Source organism: Labrus mixtus, chromosome 6 (genome assembly GCF_963584025.1).
Source record: "Labrus mixtus chromosome 6, fLabMix1.1, whole genome shotgun sequence".
Lineage (NCBI taxonomy): Eukaryota > Metazoa > Chordata > Actinopteri > Labriformes > Labridae > Labrus > Labrus mixtus.
Genome location: NC_083617.1, coordinates 30,079,936 through 30,099,738, shown reverse-complemented (window position 1 = coordinate 30,099,738; position 19,803 = coordinate 30,079,936). Strand labels below are relative to the sequence as shown.

The following is a 19,803-nucleotide window of genomic DNA, read 5'->3' as shown; positions in this document are numbered from 1 at the left end:
CACCACGACCCACCCGTTCACCCACAGCCCACAAAACCTCCTCCACGGCGACAGCACCGCTCGGAGGGACCATCCGAACCCCCCGCCGGAGAGCCGGAGGCGGCGCCCCAGCAGACGCCACTCCTCCCGAGAACCCCTCCAACGATCCGTCCCACACAGCCAACAACACCCAACACAAACATGAAAACAATCCTACCTGATCATGCACCTCGAAAACAGCAGAAAGGATAGCAAACAATTCAATCACCGCGCCACTCGCAACACCACCACCGTCACTCACATTCACCGGAAACGGAGAGGAGAGGTGAGGAGGGGAGAGAAGAGGTGAGGAGAGGTGAGGTGAGGAGGGGAGAGGTGAGGAGAGGAGAGGTGAGGAGGGGAGAGAAGAGGTGAGGAGGGGAGAGGTGAGGTGAGGAGAGGAGAGGAGAGGGGAGGGGAGAGGGGAGGAGAGGAGAGGAGAGGTGAGGGGAGGGGAGAGGGGAGGAGAGGTGAGGAGAGGAGAGGTGAGGAGGGGAGAGAAGAGGTGAGGAGAGGAGAGGTGAGGAGGGGAGAGAAGAGGTGAGGAGAGGTGAGGTGAGGAGGGGAGAGGTGAGGAGAGGAGAGGTGAGGAGGGGAGAGAAGAGGTGAGGAGAGGTGAGGTGAGGAGGGGAGAGGAGAGGAGAGGGGAGGGGAGGGGAGGGGAGAGGGGAGGAGAGGAGAGGAGAGGAGAGGTGAGGGGAGGGGAGAGGTGAGGAGAGGTGAGGAGGGGAGAGGTGAGGAGGGGAGAGAAGAGGTGAGGAGAGGTGAGGTGAGGAGGGGAGAGGTGAGGTGAGGAGAGGAGAGGTGAGGGGAGGGGAGAGTGGAGGAGAGGTGAGGAGAGGAGAGGTGAGGGGAGGAGGGGAGAGGGGAGGAGAGGAGAGGAGAGGTGAGGGGAGGAGGGGAGAGGTGAGGTGAGGAGAGGAGAGGTGAGGGGAGGGGAGAGGGGAGGAGAGGTGAGGAGAGGAGAGGTGAGGGGAGGAGAGGAGAGGTGAGGAGAGGAGGGGAGGGGAGGGGAGAGGAGAGGTGAGGAGGGGAGTTGAGGGGAGAGGAGGAGGAGAGGAGAGGAGAGGAGGAGAGGAGGAGGACTTCAGACCATAATACAAGTGAATTAAAGAGGGTAGACGCTGTTATAACAACTTCAAACCAGGGAAACCGAAAAGATTAAGGATAATTTAGAAATTGGAGCTAGGTAGGAGCTTACAGACGCCGATAGATGGCAGTACTACAACTACTTGGATGCAAGGTGCCATTTAAACATCACAGAAGAAGAACCAGTAGAGGCGGAGTCGGAGTGGCCAGGCAGTCAGATATGTGATGTAGATTTTAGGGACCAAAACATACATTTCGAAGATCTGTGAAGATCAATCTACGTTAGTGTTCCGAGAGAACATAAATACTTCCACGGTTAAGTTGCGGGAGACCTGTCACATCGTGGAAATGTCTTCGGGCTCCGGAAACAGAAACACGAACACGGAACCGTGGGGAAGCTTCGATGACAACCTCATCCAGGTGAGCTAACATGCTAACAACAAAAGTGAACAAATAATCAACCACCAGCTTTATAACTTACACCCTAACACCAAAAACTACCCGTAACAGGTAACATGCTTACACTGGAACTAAGTCCGGTTTAGCCTGTTACACGTGCTGAGCAACATAGCCAAGTTAATCTACCAAAATTGACCATTTTCAGCTAGTTAAACAAGCCCATGCAAACCCGATGAAAACACACTCTGAGTTCAAGAGTCTCCAGACTGCTGAATTAGACAGCTGATAAACACAGCAGCTGATAAACACAGCAGCTGATAAACACAGCAGCTGGGGGGACGACACAAAGTGACGTCATGGCCAGTGGTGGTGGAAGTGCTCTGTTCATTTTAAATGGAGTTGGAAATATACTCAGTAACATGCTGTGGTTTTACTATATTAAAAGTATTGCAGTACTTACATTTTCATTGAGTTAAAGTAACACAGTACAAGTACACCAGTGTCCTCAGCTTCATGCTGTGAAAGTATCACAGTAAAAGATTTAAGATTTACTTTTTTATTGATCCCTGCAATGGGAAATTCAGTTTTTACACTCTGTGAGTCATGCAACACACACATAGGCTGAAGTATACACACATGCACTAATGGAGAAATGTCAGAGTGAGGGAGCTCCTGAGCTGATGGTGGGGAGGGGGTTTGGTGCCTTGCTCAAGGGCACCTTGGCAGTGCTCAGGAAGTGATCAGTTGCCATATTTGGTCCGCACCGGGACTTGAACCAGCGACCCTCTGGTTCCCAACCCAAGTCCCTACAGACTGAGCTACTGCGTCCTTGGGCAAGACACTTAACCCCTAATTGCTCCCTCTGCTTCAGTGGCGGTGTATGAATGGGATTAGTTACTTCTGATGGATGGTACTACATAGTGATCTCTACCATCAGTGTGTGAATGTGTAGGTGTGACATGTGGTGTAAAAGGGCTTTGAGTAGTCGGAAGACTAGAAAAGCGCTATATAAGCTCAAGTCCATTTACCATTTAAGTTAAAGTTCCCCTTGGTGATTAATTCAGCTGTCCCCCTATACTTGTGTTGATTCTTAAAACATACATTATTTTAACTATGTTGTGAACATGTGGTAGTTAACCCTTCTTGCGCCTTCTGCTGTGTGCTCAGGGAAGTAGCTCGGCTGTTGTCGACATGGAGAACATGGACGACACATCAGGCTCCAGCTTTGAGGACATGGGGGAGATGCACCAGAGGATGAAGGAGGAGGAGGAGGTGTCAGCCGAGGCAGCTGCCACTGAGGACGACACTGTGGAAGATGGAGAGTTTCTGGGTATGAAGGGGATAAAGGGGCAGCTGGGCAGACAAGTGGCCGATGAGGTGAGTAAAGGTTCGATTTCAGAGGTTTTTGTTCCTGTCACAATGAAGAGTCAGTTTTAATCCATGTGAAATGTTCAGGTGTGGCAGGCAGGGAAGCGACAGGCCTCCAAAGCATTCAACCTGTATGCCAACATCGACATCCTCAGGCCGTACTTTGATGTAGAGCCAGCGCAGGTCCGCAGCAGGTAGGGCCCTCTCCACTTCCTGTTTCTTTTCAGCCGTTACCCGTTTCCTTACTTTTAACTGCTTACTGTCTCCTCTCAGGCTGATGGAGTCCATGATACCAGTCCGCATGATCAACTTTCCCCAGGTACACACACTCAATTGATCTTTATTTATATAGCACCAATTCATAACAAATATTATCAAAAGAGACTTTACAAAAAGAGCAGGTCTAGACCGTACTCTAAATGGTACGGTCCACATCAGTTCAGAATGACTCCTGAAAGGAACAGGTCTCAACATTAACTCAGACTTTTCCTCTGAGACATCATCGTGAAACACGTCTGCTTGAGGTTTAGTTTCAATGTCCAGCTTCTGGTTTAAGTCCAAAGCAAGCGGCAACCACCCATATTGAGAATGAAGCCTTTGAGACCAAGTCCATGTTCTATACATTCTAGTACTGCAGGATTAACCTAATCATAATCACAATGTGTGCAATCACATAACTGCACAATAGTCTGCAATTTGCGGTGTAAATAAATGTGTGCGTTTGTGTATGTAAATGTTACAATCAGGGTATCTACCAGCTCATAATGCTATCACAATATTATCTACTATAACTGAAATTGCACAATATCACCTAACCGTGCAGCACTAGTACAGTTTATGGTTGATAGTGAGATTATAGTTCAGGCTAAGTTTCAGTTTGAAGTCTGAGGTGAGGCTCAGGCTCAATCCTCTGACAATTTGAACTTCCTGTATTTAGAAGATCGCAGGTGAGCTGTACGGTCCTCTGATGCTGGTCTTCACACTGGTGGCTATCCTGCTGCATGGCATGAAGACATCGGGAACTGTTATTGTAAGAACACACACACACACTTTAACATCTGCCCTGTATTACTATGATGTTATTAATGACATGTTTGTGTCCGTTACAGCGGGAGGGGACCCTGATGGGAACTGCTATAGGAACATGTTTTGGTTACTGGCTCGGTGTTTCCTCCTTCATCTACTTCCTTGCATACCTGGTCAATGCTCAAATCACCATGCTGCAGATGCTCTCCCTACTGGTCAGTGGCAGAATACGCACGCACGCACGCACGCACGCACGCACGCACGCACACACGCACACACGCACGCACACACGCACACACACACACAGTGGTGTTTGGGATTTTCTATGAAGTGATAAGTGAAAGGTTTGGTGTTTTCACACATTGACAAAAACTACTTAAAACTTCCAGAAATATTCAGGGTGAGCTGCACGTGTGAACACAAGTAGCCACATTTTTACCCAACGTTATCAGGACTTCTTCCTGCCCCTCCCTTAATAAAATTTCCTTGTAATGTTGGGGCGAACACAGTAGGAAATACTCAGGAAAATACACCGCAGGCAAGCGGTCAGGGGAAATTAAGTTTTCTATCATAATTTGTGTGTGTAATGAAACAGTTTTTTATTCTTTTTCACTAATTGGTTGAGACTATGACGTTACTATGTCACGGGAGATTTTCCGGTTAGGCTGACCTGAATTTTCAGGTGTGATTGTGTGACAACTTTTGTGAGATCACTTCCCTTCTCCTGTCACCAGGGTTACGGTCTGTTTGGTCACTGTGTCGTCCTGCTGGTCACCTACAACATTCACTTTCACTTCCTGTTCTACATCCTCTGGTTGCTGTTTGGAGGACTTTCCACTCTGCGCATGGTAAGAGCTACGTCTCCTATACGCCCGTCTGTAATCCTCCAGCTGTGAGCTCACCTGGTTTTTTGTGTCTTGTTGCCATCAGGTTGCTGCTCTGCTGTCACGTACAGTTGGTCAGACTCCTCGTCTCCTCCTCTGTGGGACTCTGTCAGTCCTACACATGCTCTTCCTGCTATATCTTCACTTCGCCTACCACAAGATTGTAGAAGGTAATGAAGCACATCTCATCATAAAACTTTATTCATTGCGGTCATATGAACTTGCTGCTAGCAGGAGGCAATGTTTCATTGAATCATTTGTCTCACATTGAGACCTCTAGATGTGTCAGTGACACCTCATGTCATTAGTCCCTCACATTAAGTGCCTTCCAAAACACAAACAGGGAGTCAAATTGTGTTATAAAACCCACCAGCAGTTTGCATCAATGCTATGTTGTGTGATGGATGATAAACAGCATTTAAATATAAGTTCTGTGAGCCTCATGGGCCACCATAGTGCCCAAACTAAGATGAATAGTTGATGTAAAGCTACCGTGGGGAACTTTGGTTTGCTTCAATCTTGGCCATCCCTGGTGACCAAGTAGCATGTTTTATCTCTTGTCTGATCTTGTCCTGTGCATGTATAAAAAAAAGTTAAAAAAAAAAAAAATCTCATCCTACTTTATGTTATTAACTCCATAGTATCACTCACTGTGAATCTTAACACTGGAACGTGTAAACAAAAGGCTGATCAGCAGCTGTTGCTGATGATTTAGTTTGCTTCAGTAGATTATTTAGAGGCATCAGTATTCATTTCAGTCAGTTTTATAACAAGATAAACATATCACATGCGCTTTAGATGTTACCTTGTAGTTTGGATCAAAAACAACCGAACAGTCTAGAAATATTAATTTAAAGAGATCTTTTCATAAAACAGCAGTTAATGATGTCTGCCACCTCTCTCCACAATGTTATGCATATAGCTTATTAATACGGTGCAGATACAAAACTTTAGATATGAAAAGCTACAACAGCTCCTAGAGATTCACTGATTGGGAAAATCAGAGCTAATGCAGATACCGATGTTTGAAATAACAATTTGGTTGATTGCTGATTCTGGTATTTGTTTAATGATTTCTTTCTGTGTAAGACTCCAACATTTCCTCTCATGTTTGACAGTGAAAATAAGTCAGTTTGTTCAACAGATGACTTCTTCTGCTCAATAAAAAATAAAACTTATCTCTGACTCATTAGTTATGTGTACTAGATGTCAGCATTAAATTGATTTCGCACAACAAAGAAACATCGGCTACTGACACTGGTTCACGTCACATTATTTGCACATGTGCTGATACACATGTTGAACATCTGAATCAGTGCATCCCTAACAGCTTCCACACTTTACTGTGTGTAACGAACATAGTTCAGTGCTTGACTGAGTGGGGACAGTCTAGTATAAGACAGTTACGTCTTGTCTGCGTTTCTGTCAAAGTGACTCCCTCATCTTTGATTACAGGGCTACTGGACTCCCTGGAAGGCCCCAATTTGGCTCCTATGCAGCGAGTCGCTCGAGATGTGCCTGAACTGACATTTAACGTCACAATGAGGACCCTGGGAACCTTGATGAGGGCCCACTGAGCACCTTCAACACACAACCAACTTTTCCTGTCAGCTATTTCATGTTGGTTTCCATTGTTGTTTGTTTGCCCTTTTATACTCAGTGTGATATTTGGTTTAGGGGTATCATTGTTTACTATGTTCAGATGTATTTATAGTTTCTAAACTGAGACACAAATAAACATTATGGGTTTGAGTTCATGAGCTGTAACAAGGAAGAATCAAGATGGTTATTTAAAATCCAGCATGTTACAGTGACAGAAACAAAGTTACTTAACAGAATCTTTCTCTACATGTTGATATTAGACACTCGGCTCGTTTTTAAAATGTATCTTTGAATGGTCATAAATTAAATCATATGTAAATATATTGAAGATAATGTCTGAATTATTGAAGGTAAAGTTCTGAAGAGCAGTTCATCATACTGTATTATTTTACTGTGGTATTACTTTTCACAATACTATATCAGATTTCTTTCTGCTGAAATTGTACATCAGTAAGCCAGATTTGTATAAAAAAGGTACAACAATTAATAGTAAAACCTTTTGGTTTTTTTACACTTCAGAAGAAGTACTGCTACATTAAGCAATAAATTGGCATAGACCATAGAAACCTGTATTTTGTAAGGAAGTTTATATCAAGCATAAAGAACTGAAACATACACGTTAGAAAATAGTCAGTAATGTTATTTGTACTTTGTGTAAAGTGACTGCAGGTGAAGCCATTTCAACCTACTTCTAGTGTGCACTAAAACGAGCCTAGGGGTCTAGACAGATGAGCTCACCCAATTTAAAGGGAGGAAGAAGAGCCTGCTTACGTCAATTTTCATGCATCCATTTATGTTAATACATCCGTACCTGCAAGCCCTCGCTCAGGGATTACGACATAGCGAACACCTTACGTCCGGCGAAACGTCACCGCGCAGAGCCTATTTTGCATCCAGCGCGGGAGAACACAGGCAGTAGAAACAGGAAGAATAAAGAGTGACAATACTTAATTGAGGATGAAGGTGTACTTCTGCGGTAGTATCCGCGGTGGCAGAGATGACGTTCACTTGTATCGGAGGATCGTCGACAAGCTGCAGAGCTACGGAACCGTGTTGACCGAGCACGTGAGCAGCAGCGAGCTCTCCAACAGAGGTCAGACAGAATGAATATATATATTTACATCTTGATATAATTCAAAGGATGTTTAAAACTTCTGATTGATAAGGAAAACAGGATTAGAATAAAACATTTACTTTTCAATTAGGGAAATGTGGATGAAACCCTATGATTAATTAATATGGACTAAGAAGAACTTAATTTAGGGGAAAACACCAAAGTTGAAATGCCATCCCCATGTGGAGGTCAAAAGAGTGAGTACAGGGGAGAGCAGTCTTTAAATAAGGAGGGATCAAGTGAATTCAATCAAGAGGTGAAACTGTGACCAATCAGTGCTCAGGAAATAAGTCATTGAAGTGAGTTGGTGAGGAAGGGGAGCTGTGAAAGGTAACAAAAGAGTGATCCTTCACATGCATGTATAATGGTATCACATCAAGATGAACATCACAGATAATACCGGGCTGCACACATGAATCAAAAGTCAGATATGTTAAAGGCTGTGTTCATACTGCAGCCAAAAGTAACCTGAATCTGATTCTTTTGCGCCTATGTGACTCAGATTTGTTTGTTTTTTTATGACAGTGTGAACAGCACAAATCACATGGAATCAGATTTGGGACATTTTCATATGTGGATTCCCACAGGCTGACACACGCCACATTAAAAAGTCATGTGAATAGCCAAACAAAAAATGGATCTCAGCAAAAAATCTGAATTGAGCATTAAGACTTGCAGTGTGAATGGAGCCTAAGTGCAAGTTTGTGTGCGCGCCATGTAACTTAGCTGCTGTGCTGTGATTGGACAGGAGAGGACGCCACAGCAGCAGGAGAGAAAGCCATCCATGACCGCGATGTAGACTGGCTCCGACAGTGTGACGGTGAGAGTTTGTTGATTATGTGTCATGTGACTTCAACCTGAGCAGTGTTTGCTATAGTGTGTGACACCTGACCTTTGTGTGCTTAGTGGTTGTTGCCGAGGTGACGCAGCCGTCTCTGGGAGTCGGCTATGAGCTTGGCCGAGCTGTCGACATGAAAAAGAAAATCTTCTGTCTGTTCAGACCGTCGTCAGGACGCAGTAAGGACACTTCCTATTTTACACCCTTTTTCCTCACCCTTAGCCCCTCATCTCTTTCCTTCCTCTTTCCCCTTCCAACCTCTCATCGCCTCTCTCTCCTTCACTCAATAGTTGTCCTTGTCTCTGAGATTCAGAGGATTCAAGTATTTAATTATAATACTTAAATAAGTATTATAACTAAATTAGTACCTTGAATTTATTCTGAAGTACTTAAGTACTCAGAAGCTTCCCACCTCTGCTGTTGTGTCTCATCAGAATCTTCCAGTCAAAAACAAGTTTCTTCATGACCTCATTTAATTCCTCTGTTTCCCTCTCTCTCTGTACAGGTCTCTCGGCCATGATTCGAGGAGCTGATGACGGCAACCTTTTCGTGGTCAGAGATTACAGCGAGGATGAGCTGGAGAACATTTTGGAAGAGTTCTTTAACAAGCTGAAGTGATCATGAAGAACAATCAGAGCTCATACTATGTGTTCAATGTTTTATTTTAGACTGACTGAATAAAGTTCAGATGCTAAACAGTCTTGTAAGTGCAGTGCACCTGTTTTTAATCTGACGTAAATTAAAGAAATACTGTTCAATTAAACTTCGTTCAAAACTTGTTTGATTCCAAAAGTTTACAAAAATAAAATAATTCTGATGTTGAACATTTTTTAAGCATATGATACTTTAAACCATTTAAAATAGTTTAAAATGTAATGGGTTAGGGTGTCACGAACGGTTGGAAAACAAGGGAGGTTGACCCAAGTGCAGAATAACAAAAAATATTTAATCAAACAAAAAGGCCAAAGGCAACAAAAACTTACCTTCAAAAGTTCAACAAAAAACACAGGGATCAAAAACAGGGAGCCACAGAGGAGCACGAGCAAAAACTGACATACCAACGAACGACATACAATGAACTGACACAGAGACTACATATACATGGGGTAATAAAACACAGGTGAGACTAATAAAACAGGTGAAGACAATGAAGGCAATCACAATGGAGGGAAACACACAGAGGAAGGAATGGACACAAGAAACACTGAGGACAACTACAAAATAAATACATGAAACACTGAAGACACAGAACTCAAGAATGAACAAAACCCACTAGAACATAGAGAAACACTAAACACTGAAAATACAAAACTAAATAATACCAAATCATGACATAGGGGATGTAAAAAAAAGTACCTTCCTTGAATAAAGAATACGAGAGATACTTCATTCAGCTTTATTGTGTGTAGTCTGTTTTTCAACTTCATGTTGCTGAAATGGGCTGCAGGTAGAGAGAGTTTGCTAACAGAGGCTGGAAGTCGAGGTTTGAGATGTGGCAGCTGGTGCATTATTCTCCAGAGGGAGAACAAAACTCTCATTGACCAGGATGTAGTATTACATTTGTTAGCTTGAGACTAACATGTAATCAGCAGAATGAGCCTTTTGATCTCAGTCATTTTTATTTAGGAAACAATTTATTTTACTTAACAGCAAGCCATCATGCACAGGCATATTGGTCCTAAACAAATTGAGAACTGCTGACATGTCATGCTAGTCTGATCTGCTGACTGCAGGCCTTGCTCTTTGTTTCTGTTCCTTGGACGTATCCCTCAGCTTCCTTTTTTTGGATGATGGTGTGTCATGAAAAGGAGCAAATATGCATGTGCTACTATTAACGTGAGTCAAGGGAGGCCCAGTGTGAAAATCTTTGCACCCCAGACATTTTAGACACATCATTTTTTAAACGACATCTCTATTGCAGATTAAACATTTCAGTCACTAACTGTATATTATCTACTTTGGATTTTTTTTTGGAATCAAAACAAACCTTTAAAAACCCAGTTCAGTGATGCTTTACATTTTGCTATAACAACCTGCTCACTATAGCCTACATTGTACTATCTCCCAAAAAGTACAACACAAAAAAACGAATTTTAATCTGTAATAATACATACATTATCTACAATAATGGGAGCAGTCAGATCAAACAGTACCCACCTTCAGTGCTTTTGAAATATCAGCAAGGTGTGCTGTCATAGCGCGTAAAGCATCCAGCTCTATCAGAGCTCCAGGGAAACCTTTGTCACAATATCTGAACAGATTGAGTAATTTCTCTACTTCACTTTAATTATAGGCCCATGTTTGATGTACAGTAGTATGTTTTAAGGAATATTTATAGCCAATCAGCCAAACGATGGAAACAAGGTCTATGCTAGTCGTACAAAGATTAAGATTTACTTTATTGATCCTGTAAGTCATGCAACACACACATAGGCTGAAATACACACACATGCACAAACAGGATCCTTTGGACATGCACTAATGAAGAGATGTCAGGGTGAGGGGGCTGCCCACAGCGGGCACCTGAGCTGGTGGTGGGGAGGGGGTTTGGTGCCTTGCACAAGGGCACCTTGGCAGTGCTCAGTAAGTGATCTGGCACCTCTCCAGCTACCAGACCAATTTCCATATTTGGTCTGCACCGGGACTTGAACCGGCGACTATCCAGTTCCCAACCCAAGTCCCTACAGACTGAGCTACTGCCGCCCTCAAATGGGTGTCATTGAATTTGCGTCATTGAACATTGAAAATCAGCCTCATTCAACACAGAAAATATGCTGGCTGGAGTTTACTACCTCCACAAAGCTCCAGTGAAACTTAGATAGGAACATCGACTTCTTCCCACATACAACAGATACACAAAATATGAAATGATTGCTGAAGTTATGGTCAAGGTAGGGCTGGCAGATATGGACCAAAACTCATATCTCAATATTGATTAGCTGAATGGCGATACTCGATATATATCGATATGTATTTTATTAACAGTGAAAACACATGGAAAATAAACTACCTGTTTGTGAATTTATAAGTAATATTATAAAATAAAAATGTTCCTTAAATACAATAAAAGAGAGAGAGAGGAGGAGCAGGGTTAAGAGGGACTGACAGTCAGTCATCATCATTGAGGTGAGAAAAAGGTGACCTGGCACCTCTGTAACGTTATTTTAATGCAACTTAAACTATATCCATATTAACGATATTGTTTTACCCTATATCTTGTTTGAAAATATATCGATATATCTTAAAAACTCAATATGTTTCCCAGCCCTAGACTGTGTCGTCTGCACCACCAGCAAAGACACCACCACAAGAGTATGTTTACAACATAAAAACATCCGATTTTTATGTTACCAACCAAGCTCTGAAACCTCATTGTGTCAGCGTCCATACACGTGTATTGAATGATTGATTGTTTATCAGTTGATTGTTGTGGTGTTGCAGGGCCTTTGAGCGCCTGATGGAGGTGTTGGGTCGTCAGCTGAGTGAGATGGAGAAAGTGATGCTGCAGCACGTGAAGGGTATGACTCTGCTGGTACCTGAGCCGCTGCACTTCCTGCTTCCAGAGCCAAAAGGACTGGTGACTGTTGTTTAGCCAGCACGAGTGGCTGACAGCCAGCTGGAAACAGAACGTAAGGTAAGAACCACAGAGTGCTCTTTTAAAGTGTTATGTTGCTCTAATAGCATACAGATACATTCAACTGTTTATCCAGTGCACACTTGTTTCGAGGTATCTGATCAGATTCTGTCTATCTGCAGGACCACATCATTAAGTTGCTCATAAGAAATATGGCATGTGTTCTTATGATTTAGAGGTCTTAAGACAAAAGGATCCAAAACATGAACCCGGAACTGTCTAGCTTTATGTTTTATCCTAACTAATTCAGAGCAAAGAGAGGTAGGCCTAATTATAGGCTATTGGGAATGTGTCTTGCAGAAATCAGTGTGTATGTATGGACTAGGGTTAGAAATTTACTTTTAAAAATTGAAAGACCAGCCACTGACGGATAAACGTTCAAATTCACCAGCCACTTAATAGCTCAATACTAAATGTTCTAATAAGTGCTGTGTTGGGTTTTATTTTCAATTTCATACAGGACCAAAGTGAGGACTCGATAGACGAAAGCCTTGTATCCACACTCACCACCAATCACCTGCCTCCCTCACTGACATCTACACCAAGTCCTCCCCTGAGCCTTTCAACAACTACCACGTCCAGTGTCCTCTCCTCAAGAAACTCCAAGGGAAATGACCTCATATCAACTTCAAATTTTAAATAAATTAGACCAAGGATTGACAAAATATAGAGAAAATGAACACTACCTCCTCAGCTTGGCAAACGGCAATGTATAAACTGTATGTATATAGAAAGGCACTTTATTTAATTTGTATTTGAAATGATTAATTCTATTGTCTTGTTATTATTTTTGATGAAATAAACCTACTGTATATTTACCATACTTGCAGTCATTAGTCACACTGTTTGACAGACTATAAACAATTTACATTTACTATATTTATGCTCTATATTTAGGCGTGTGATGACATACAATACAACATAAATGCTTGTGTGATATTAATTATCTTGGAATTTCAAAAAAGGGGGAAACATGAATACAGTTTACTATTACCTGCAGTCATTACTGCAACTTACAATGTACCCACTCAATTTGTTCTTTAAATGATAACTCATCCTGCTGCATGCATGGTTGGAATACTTAATAGATTGTAAAATGATTGTGAGCAGCATGAAATCAAACATTTTTCAGAAAAGATCCCAAAGCCTTGCTAAGTTATCATATAACATTTTAATAATAAACAATTCTTTACACAAATTAAACTTTCCACATGCTGTGATTACAGGTCTATTTACAGAGAAAAATCGAGAATTAAAAAAATTGCATAGGCTATATAGAGAATGATTGAGAGAACTGATTATAAAGAAATATTCTATAGTAGAGAATGATTGAAAATATATTTACAAAATGTGTTTTGGGGAAAAAGATAAAAAAAAAACAGACTAGAATAATTTCTGAAATGTAGATTAAAAACCCTATATCTAAAAAATCTCCAAGTGAACTGATTATGTTTCTCCCCTCCATCTATATACACAGTGACCCCCAAAGGTCACACGGGGGCGCCAGATGACCATCACCTGTCAAAACAAACCAACACACTTTCACTTTCACTGATCTCTAGAGTTTTTAGTGTAATCACTCATTTCATGTATAGGCCTAGTAATTAGTTACTGCTGTTGTACTGTTTCATCAATATATATAGTCAAAGCTTGTCTAGCGCATAGCTCAAAAACATGTTATAGTGTGCTGTTACTTTTTAAAGGTGGTTCTGCCAGGGGACTTGGCCAGCTGCAGACGTGAAATAACCAGTGAGCTGGTTCCTCACAGTGACGGCCTCTCTGCTGGCAACATGTTGAAGTGCAGCAGATGTTTCTGTAGGACCAGTTGGTGCTCCTGCTTCATCACTCCACCTCAGAAAGTTGTGAAGGATACAGGTTGCTTTGACGACTGTCTCGGCTACCTGCGGTGACACACCAAGCACCCTCCGGTATATCCTCCACTAGGTTGCTAATATGCCGAAGGCACACTCTACCGTTCTCCTGGCGTGAGAGAGACGATAATTAAAGATACGCCTTTCCCCCGAAGGGTGCCCAGGGTAGGGGCGGAGGAGATTTCTCCTCAACGGGAATGCCTCGTCCGCCAGAAACACACGAGGTATTGGCCCCAGGTGCTCTGCTCCAGGTAGAGGGGCATCCGCAGCTTTGAAGCTAAGTAAGCTCAACGAGTAGCCCGCCCAAACCAATTTTAAAATGTACGCTCTTTCACAGTTCATAAAACCAAAATGTCAAGAGAAAGTTGAAATAGAAAAATAAGTTCACACATTCAGTAGATTTATTTTTGGGCTTTTTATGCCTTTAACTGAGAGATAGGACAGTGGATAGAGTCGGAAATCAGGGAATGACATGCGGGAAAGAAGCCACAGGTGGGACGTGAACCCGAGCCGCCCGCTTGAGACAACAGCCTCCATACATGGGGAGTGCGCACTAACCACTGGGCCACCAACACCCCAGAAAAAAGAGTTTTGTTTTATTTTTTATTTTTATAAAAGAATTTCACTTTATTCTTGAAATGCAAATAAAAAGTATCCTTCTGTTATAATAATTATTATTTTAAATATCTGGCACCAATACTGAAGAGATGACCTTTTCCCAAACCTTGAACTTTTTCCTCAACATTTGGTCTTCATTCAAAAATATAAAAAATAAAGAACATCTTTGTCTTTTGTCTGGCCGTTACACGTTTCTGTATTGAATGATTTGAAAATCAATAGGACTTAAATTTGCATTAAGAGAGTCATGAGGGCTTCAAAATGGATACAACTCTGGACCATAGTGTCGGTGTTGAGTTACTGTGATAAAATGTCAAATCTAAACCTGAACCATAATTCAATACTGGTCTCAGAGGTGTTAAAACATGTCAGGACATGATACACATTTATTCTGTACAAATGGACCCTTATCTCTTTTTGTCCACCAAGGACTGCTGTTTCAGGAAGTTTGGATTTTTTTTAATCTTCTGTGAGAGGCTCTGAATTCAGCTGGTTTTCTGGAAAATTGTTCACACATTTTCAGCTTAATGAAAAAATATTAGCATTTCTTCTACGTGGCAATAAGAACTTCATTACCCACAGTTCAGTTTGGGTCACTCAGAGAGATGGTGCATTTTTTGTCACACTGTTTTAGTGTGGTCATGGCTACTTGCATCCATTGTATCTGTCATGGAGGTCAATGTGCCTTTTCTTTTGGCCCTTGTTTTTTTTTATTATCTGTTCAAATATAAATTTGTTTTATACATTCAGATCCCATCAGTGATTATCTGAAGGTCATATGTCTATTTAGCCCTTAATGCTAACATTAAGCATTCACATTCTGGACTGCTAAGCTATCAGCTTTATTATTGAAACATTTCTTAAATAACGTGCTACGTCGAAGACATTCACTCTTTTTATTGATCTGTACAAAATGCTGTTTCCAACTGCATATTAAAGTCGTGTCTTATTTCTTTCTTTTTAAATCTTAGGCAAAGCTGAAATGAAATGTGGAGTGTATCAGAAGTTTGTGCTTTGAAAGTATGATTGATAAAAATGTACATTTCTTTTGGTGCGTGTGTTTGACTTTGTTCACGATCAGTTTATTCTCTCACTTCTCGCTCGGAAATTTGTTTTGGTTTGTTGGGTTTAGTAGAAGCAGCAGGAGCAATTTGTCTTGCCCAAGGACACATCGGGAGCTGGGAATCAAACCCATCGACTCAACTGAGCCACAGCCACCCTCATGAACACTACGGTTAAAATCCATGGTGACATCAGCCTCCTTAGGACTCAGTATGTGAATTAAATCCACATGTAGTTTAATCTGTTCAGAACCATTACTTCCATCCATTAGTAATTTGGGATAACAATAAAAAACACCTCAGCATGCACACGTCTTTGTCTGGGTGTATGGTTATATATGTATGCAGTAAAGGGATTTTCACACACGCATATGCATATAAGTACACAAGTCACATGTCATAAATTCATGCCTGTCAACAGGCTATATGACGCACAAACTATCTCTTCAAACAGAGGATCCAGCCATACCCAGAATCCATGCCCCACCAATAAACAAAGAGAGACATTTCTGTTGTACATTTCAAGTACGTAGTAGTAGTATGAGATTGTAATAAATCAGATTGTAAAAATATAAAATGTGTCAGAAGAGGTCAAGAAGCCAACAGGCTTATAAAAGAGACGTCAACGTTCTTAAGAGACAAAAAATAAAGCGATACAAATTAATAATACACTTTAAAGTGCGCTTTCTGTGCCCTTAAAGACACAGTACATATTTAAAAGTTCAAAAGGTCAAAACAACATGATATAGACTATCAGCTGGATCAGCTGATGGATGATTTTCTCATTAATTCAGTGGCTTGAAGAGACAGAAAATGTAAAGCTCAAGCACATCCTCCTTATCTAAGTGTGCAATAGTCATTGAACATTTATGACTGCATATGAACAAAGGAAAAAAAGGAGGGGGGGGAGTTATACTTACACCATGTAGCTGAAGGGCAAAAACAGCAGTCTGAGGGAGAAGATAGGCTATGCCCGCACACTTGCTCAAATCATGGCACTAAAAGTTTTTATTCCATCACAATCACAACGTTTCAACCAGAGGTCTTCTTCAGGTTATACTTTTTCTTTAACAAAGGAGGGAGGGGGCACACCCATAGTTATAGATATCAACACCAATAGGCTGATAAGCACTATGATAGCAACAAAGGAAAGGGAACAGGAAATGTTATATAATGAGGCCTGTGTGTGGTTCTTTATTCAAATGTGCATGATCACGTTCTTCTGCTGAGTTGAAGGTTGTGCATGATGACTGGTGATTTCTGCCAATACTCTGAATCATTTATATTTACATTAAAATCACACAATCAAAGGCTGTTACATTTGAAGACACCTGAACACATCTTAAAACATTCATCAGATACTAAAATTACCATCTCCAGATTTTTTTCTCATTAGTGGTTGTGGCAATAATTCACAGTGGTTTAGTTTAATCTTAGGTCCTGCTCATGAATGCATCAAAGAGCTCATTCAATGTTAAGGGACAGTCCATTCTTTTCTCACGATGCACTCTGGTATTAACCTTTTTTAAGGAATGAATTATACTCAGGTCAAACAATAAATGTGAGTTTAGGTGGCTGGGTAAAGTAAAGTGTTTCCCCTAAATGGGATGAGGATGTAGGATGTTATCAGATCTGCGGCCTGTTCTGCTGAATAGCTTCCTGTGATCTGATGGAAAGGATCTTTACATAAAATATTCACATCAGATAAGAACCAAATCATCAGATACACATATACAACAGATGTAAAGAAAATACAGATATGATATCAAGAGTATGGGCCAGACCTTGGTAATAAAACCTCCTTCATATTTACTGTATTAAAGCTGTTAATGAAACCTAACAAAATAAACCTTCAGCTGACACATTGACCATTTATATACAATCATGTTTAATGTCTGAAACCACTTACATTGGGTTGGTGTCAGAAAAAATGCTGACACTGCATTTTTAAAAAACATTTTCAGAGGTAAATATTCTCAATAAGTGATAAAATTCATTAGAAGGAAAAAAACAGAACTTTGGGCACCGGATGGCTTAGCGGTTTGCAGAGGACATAATCCTCACGGCAGCAGCCGGGGGTTTCGGGTCCTGCCAGTCCTGCCTCGGCCCTGTCATCCCCACTCTCTCCTCCCAGCGTTTCCTGTCTCTCTTAAGCTGTTCTGTCTATAATCCAGGCAAAAGCATGATTTACAGATGTACAGTACATAATCAGCAAAGAGATAAGAGGTACCATTTTGTCAACATAGGTAGCCAAAGATGACTGAAACTTCCTCACAGGAGCTTTAAAATAACTGATTCCCTATAAATGTACTCGAACACCTAAATGTTTAACCATGCACTGAACCAATTCTGCATGAGACAAATAGTTACATCACAATTGGAAGAATCAGATACTTTTGAACTCATTAAACATTTAGAATATATTTTTTAAAGCTTGTCTTTTTCTTCTTCCATTAATCTGTTTTTTTTTCATTCTATGGGGGAAGAAGATATCCTGTCTATATGTGGCTGCAGCAGGCCTGAAGTAAGTCTGTTAAGTCAATCTTCTCTTTTAACTAATTGAAATAATTGGATGACTTAACCTGCCTCTCTACTTACATAAGTGCTGAGTGCACTCAGTCAGTGCACTCAGAACACAGGTCAACTCAAACACAACCTACCAAAGGAGGGTTGTTTGGTATTACTGGCAAGAGAACCTTCTGTTGTAGCTCATCCTGCAGCACCAGCAGAGGAGGCGGACTAGTCCAACCTGCTCTGAGGGTTTGTCTTTGTCTTTTTTTTTTTTTACTAACTGGTACTCTTCAATACTAGTCGGTTCTCTCTTGTTAGTTTCAACACATTTTGTCGACCACAGCCTTGATGATGTGGGCAGGTGGAATTGTTTAACCCCCATCACATCAACACAAGTGTCCAAAAGACCTCATGTCCAAACTACCTCAGGAAGGAAATTGCAACTGTTTCACAATGTGAATTCATTTAAATGGACATGGTTTACATGTGTGAATATGTGTTTCAGTGTCTAGATGCTATTATTAACTGTTAATATGTTTATATTTGTGCTGTTTTATTTTTGTATTGCTTAAAGGAGCCTAATTCATCATTACTTTTTTTATTTATGATCATGTCAATCAACATGCTCCTCATGTCTGCATCTCAATTGCTGTTTGTTTTAAGAGCTTGATGGAAAATAAAAATTACATTTAGCATTTGTCTGGATATATTTTTCCATAGACAAACGTTAATTGAGGCTGTGGTTTCCATGGGTCCATGAGTTGAGGACCTAAGTACACTTGTACAATCTGAAGTGCTTTACAAAAACACTATGAATAGGATTGTTGTTTCTTGTGTTTAAGTCTTTAACCTCGACGTCCTTGTATGTTAAAGGTTGATCAAAATGAAATGAATATCATGTCAAGGCTTTATCATTTATGATTAATAATAAGCTATCAGTGTTTGCAAGTAAACAAAAGAAGTACTAATTCACACAGCATAGCACCAATTCTTATGTCTTTATAGAAACCAATCATTTACATGTCAACATCCAGTAACAAAAAATGGATCAGTGACCAGCTCAAGGCACTTTTATTTAAAACTTTTAGACTTGTAATGCATTTTAAGAGATTTATTTGATCTAGGAAAAAATCAGATTTAATTCTGCCAAAAGCTGAAATTCTATATATAAGCAGCAAATTCAATAAAGAGTGCCTCAAAGTGGTCAGTGTTACATTCTTAAACCTGTAGTTTGTAAAAGATGAACAGAGGTGATCATTTTCAGTTTCACAACAAAACCATGGGGTGGGGTTTGTTTATCTGCTTTATCTGTTTTGCAGTCAGTTACCTGAAGGCTCCTTGAAAAGTGTAACAGCATGTTCCAACTTGGTTTGAACGCGTGGATTGACACAGAGAAAAAAAAAGTTTTTAACATTCATATCCAAAGCAGGAAAGTAGAAGAGAACTCCTGACAGCAAAAAATAACAAAGTGTGAAAACAGAACAGACAACGTTTAAAAAACAAACTTTGAGGACCCATTTACACTCCGGCTAAGGCTGGATAAGTATTCAAATGTATGAATGGACATATTTGATGACACTCCACTGGAAAAATGCAATCTTGTTTTAAAAAACGCAGCAGTGATTTGAATGACATTGCCCAGCTCTAACTGTTGCATAGGAAGACAGGGGTTGTAGGAGCCAATTTAGTGTGTGTGTGTATTTAAGTGTTTTATTTCTATGGCTTTAGTTTATATGTTTATTTATGTACTCAATTTGGACACTAGGTGGT

At 40.9% G+C, this 19,803-nt stretch overlaps 3 protein-coding genes across 3 annotated transcripts in view; 2 read left to right on the top strand and 1 right to left on the bottom strand.

Moving 5' to 3' along the window:
• Window positions 1-19,803, bottom strand: part of ncoa4 (nuclear receptor coactivator 4) — a 182,416-nt gene that overhangs the window by 17,520 nt on the left and 145,093 nt on the right. The window lies entirely within an intron of this gene.
• Window positions 1,278-6,709, top strand: yipf3 (Yip1 domain family, member 3). The gene is made up of 9 exons (XM_061040834.1): window positions 1,278-1,527; window positions 2,674-2,883; window positions 2,962-3,068; window positions 3,148-3,193; window positions 3,812-3,904; window positions 3,984-4,115; window positions 4,635-4,748; window positions 4,831-4,954; window positions 6,240-6,709. Exons 1-9 carry the CDS (start codon window positions 1,456-1,458, stop codon window positions 6,359-6,361), a joined length of 1,020 nt encoding a protein of 339 aa, XP_060896817.1. The 5' UTR covers window positions 1,278-1,455; the 3' UTR covers window positions 6,362-6,709.
• Window positions 7,239-9,101, top strand: dnph1 (2'-deoxynucleoside 5'-phosphate N-hydrolase 1). The gene is made up of 4 exons (XM_061040835.1): window positions 7,239-7,479; window positions 8,249-8,320; window positions 8,407-8,517; window positions 8,844-9,101. Exons 1-4 carry the CDS (start codon window positions 7,344-7,346, stop codon window positions 8,954-8,956), a joined length of 432 nt encoding a protein of 143 aa, XP_060896818.1. The 5' UTR covers window positions 7,239-7,343; the 3' UTR covers window positions 8,957-9,101.

What these genes read in the sequence shown, in the direction of transcription:
- yipf3 (XM_061040834.1), top strand. Translation starts at nt 1,456, where the DNA reads ATGTCTTCGGGCTCCGGAAACAGAAACACGAACACGGAACCGTGGGGA. An exon ending in CCAGCGCAGGTCCGCAGCAG is followed by an intron (nt 3,069 to 3,147) that starts GTAGGGCCCTCT and finishes GTCTCCTCTCAG; the next exon opens with GCTGATGGAGTCCATGATAC. An exon ending in AGACATCGGGAACTGTTATT is followed by an intron (nt 3,905 to 3,983) that starts GTAAGAACACAC and finishes TGTCCGTTACAG; the next exon opens with CGGGAGGGGACCCTGATGGG.
- dnph1 (XM_061040835.1), top strand. Translation starts at nt 7,344, where the DNA reads ATGAAGGTGTACTTCTGCGGTAGTATCCGCGGTGGCAGAGATGACGTT. An exon ending in CAGCGAGCTCTCCAACAGAG is followed by an intron (nt 7,480 to 8,248) that starts GTCAGACAGAAT and finishes GTGATTGGACAG; the next exon opens with GAGAGGACGCCACAGCAGCA. An exon ending in CAGACCGTCGTCAGGACGCA is followed by an intron (nt 8,518 to 8,843) that starts GTAAGGACACTT and finishes CTCTCTGTACAG; the next exon opens with GTCTCTCGGCCATGATTCGA.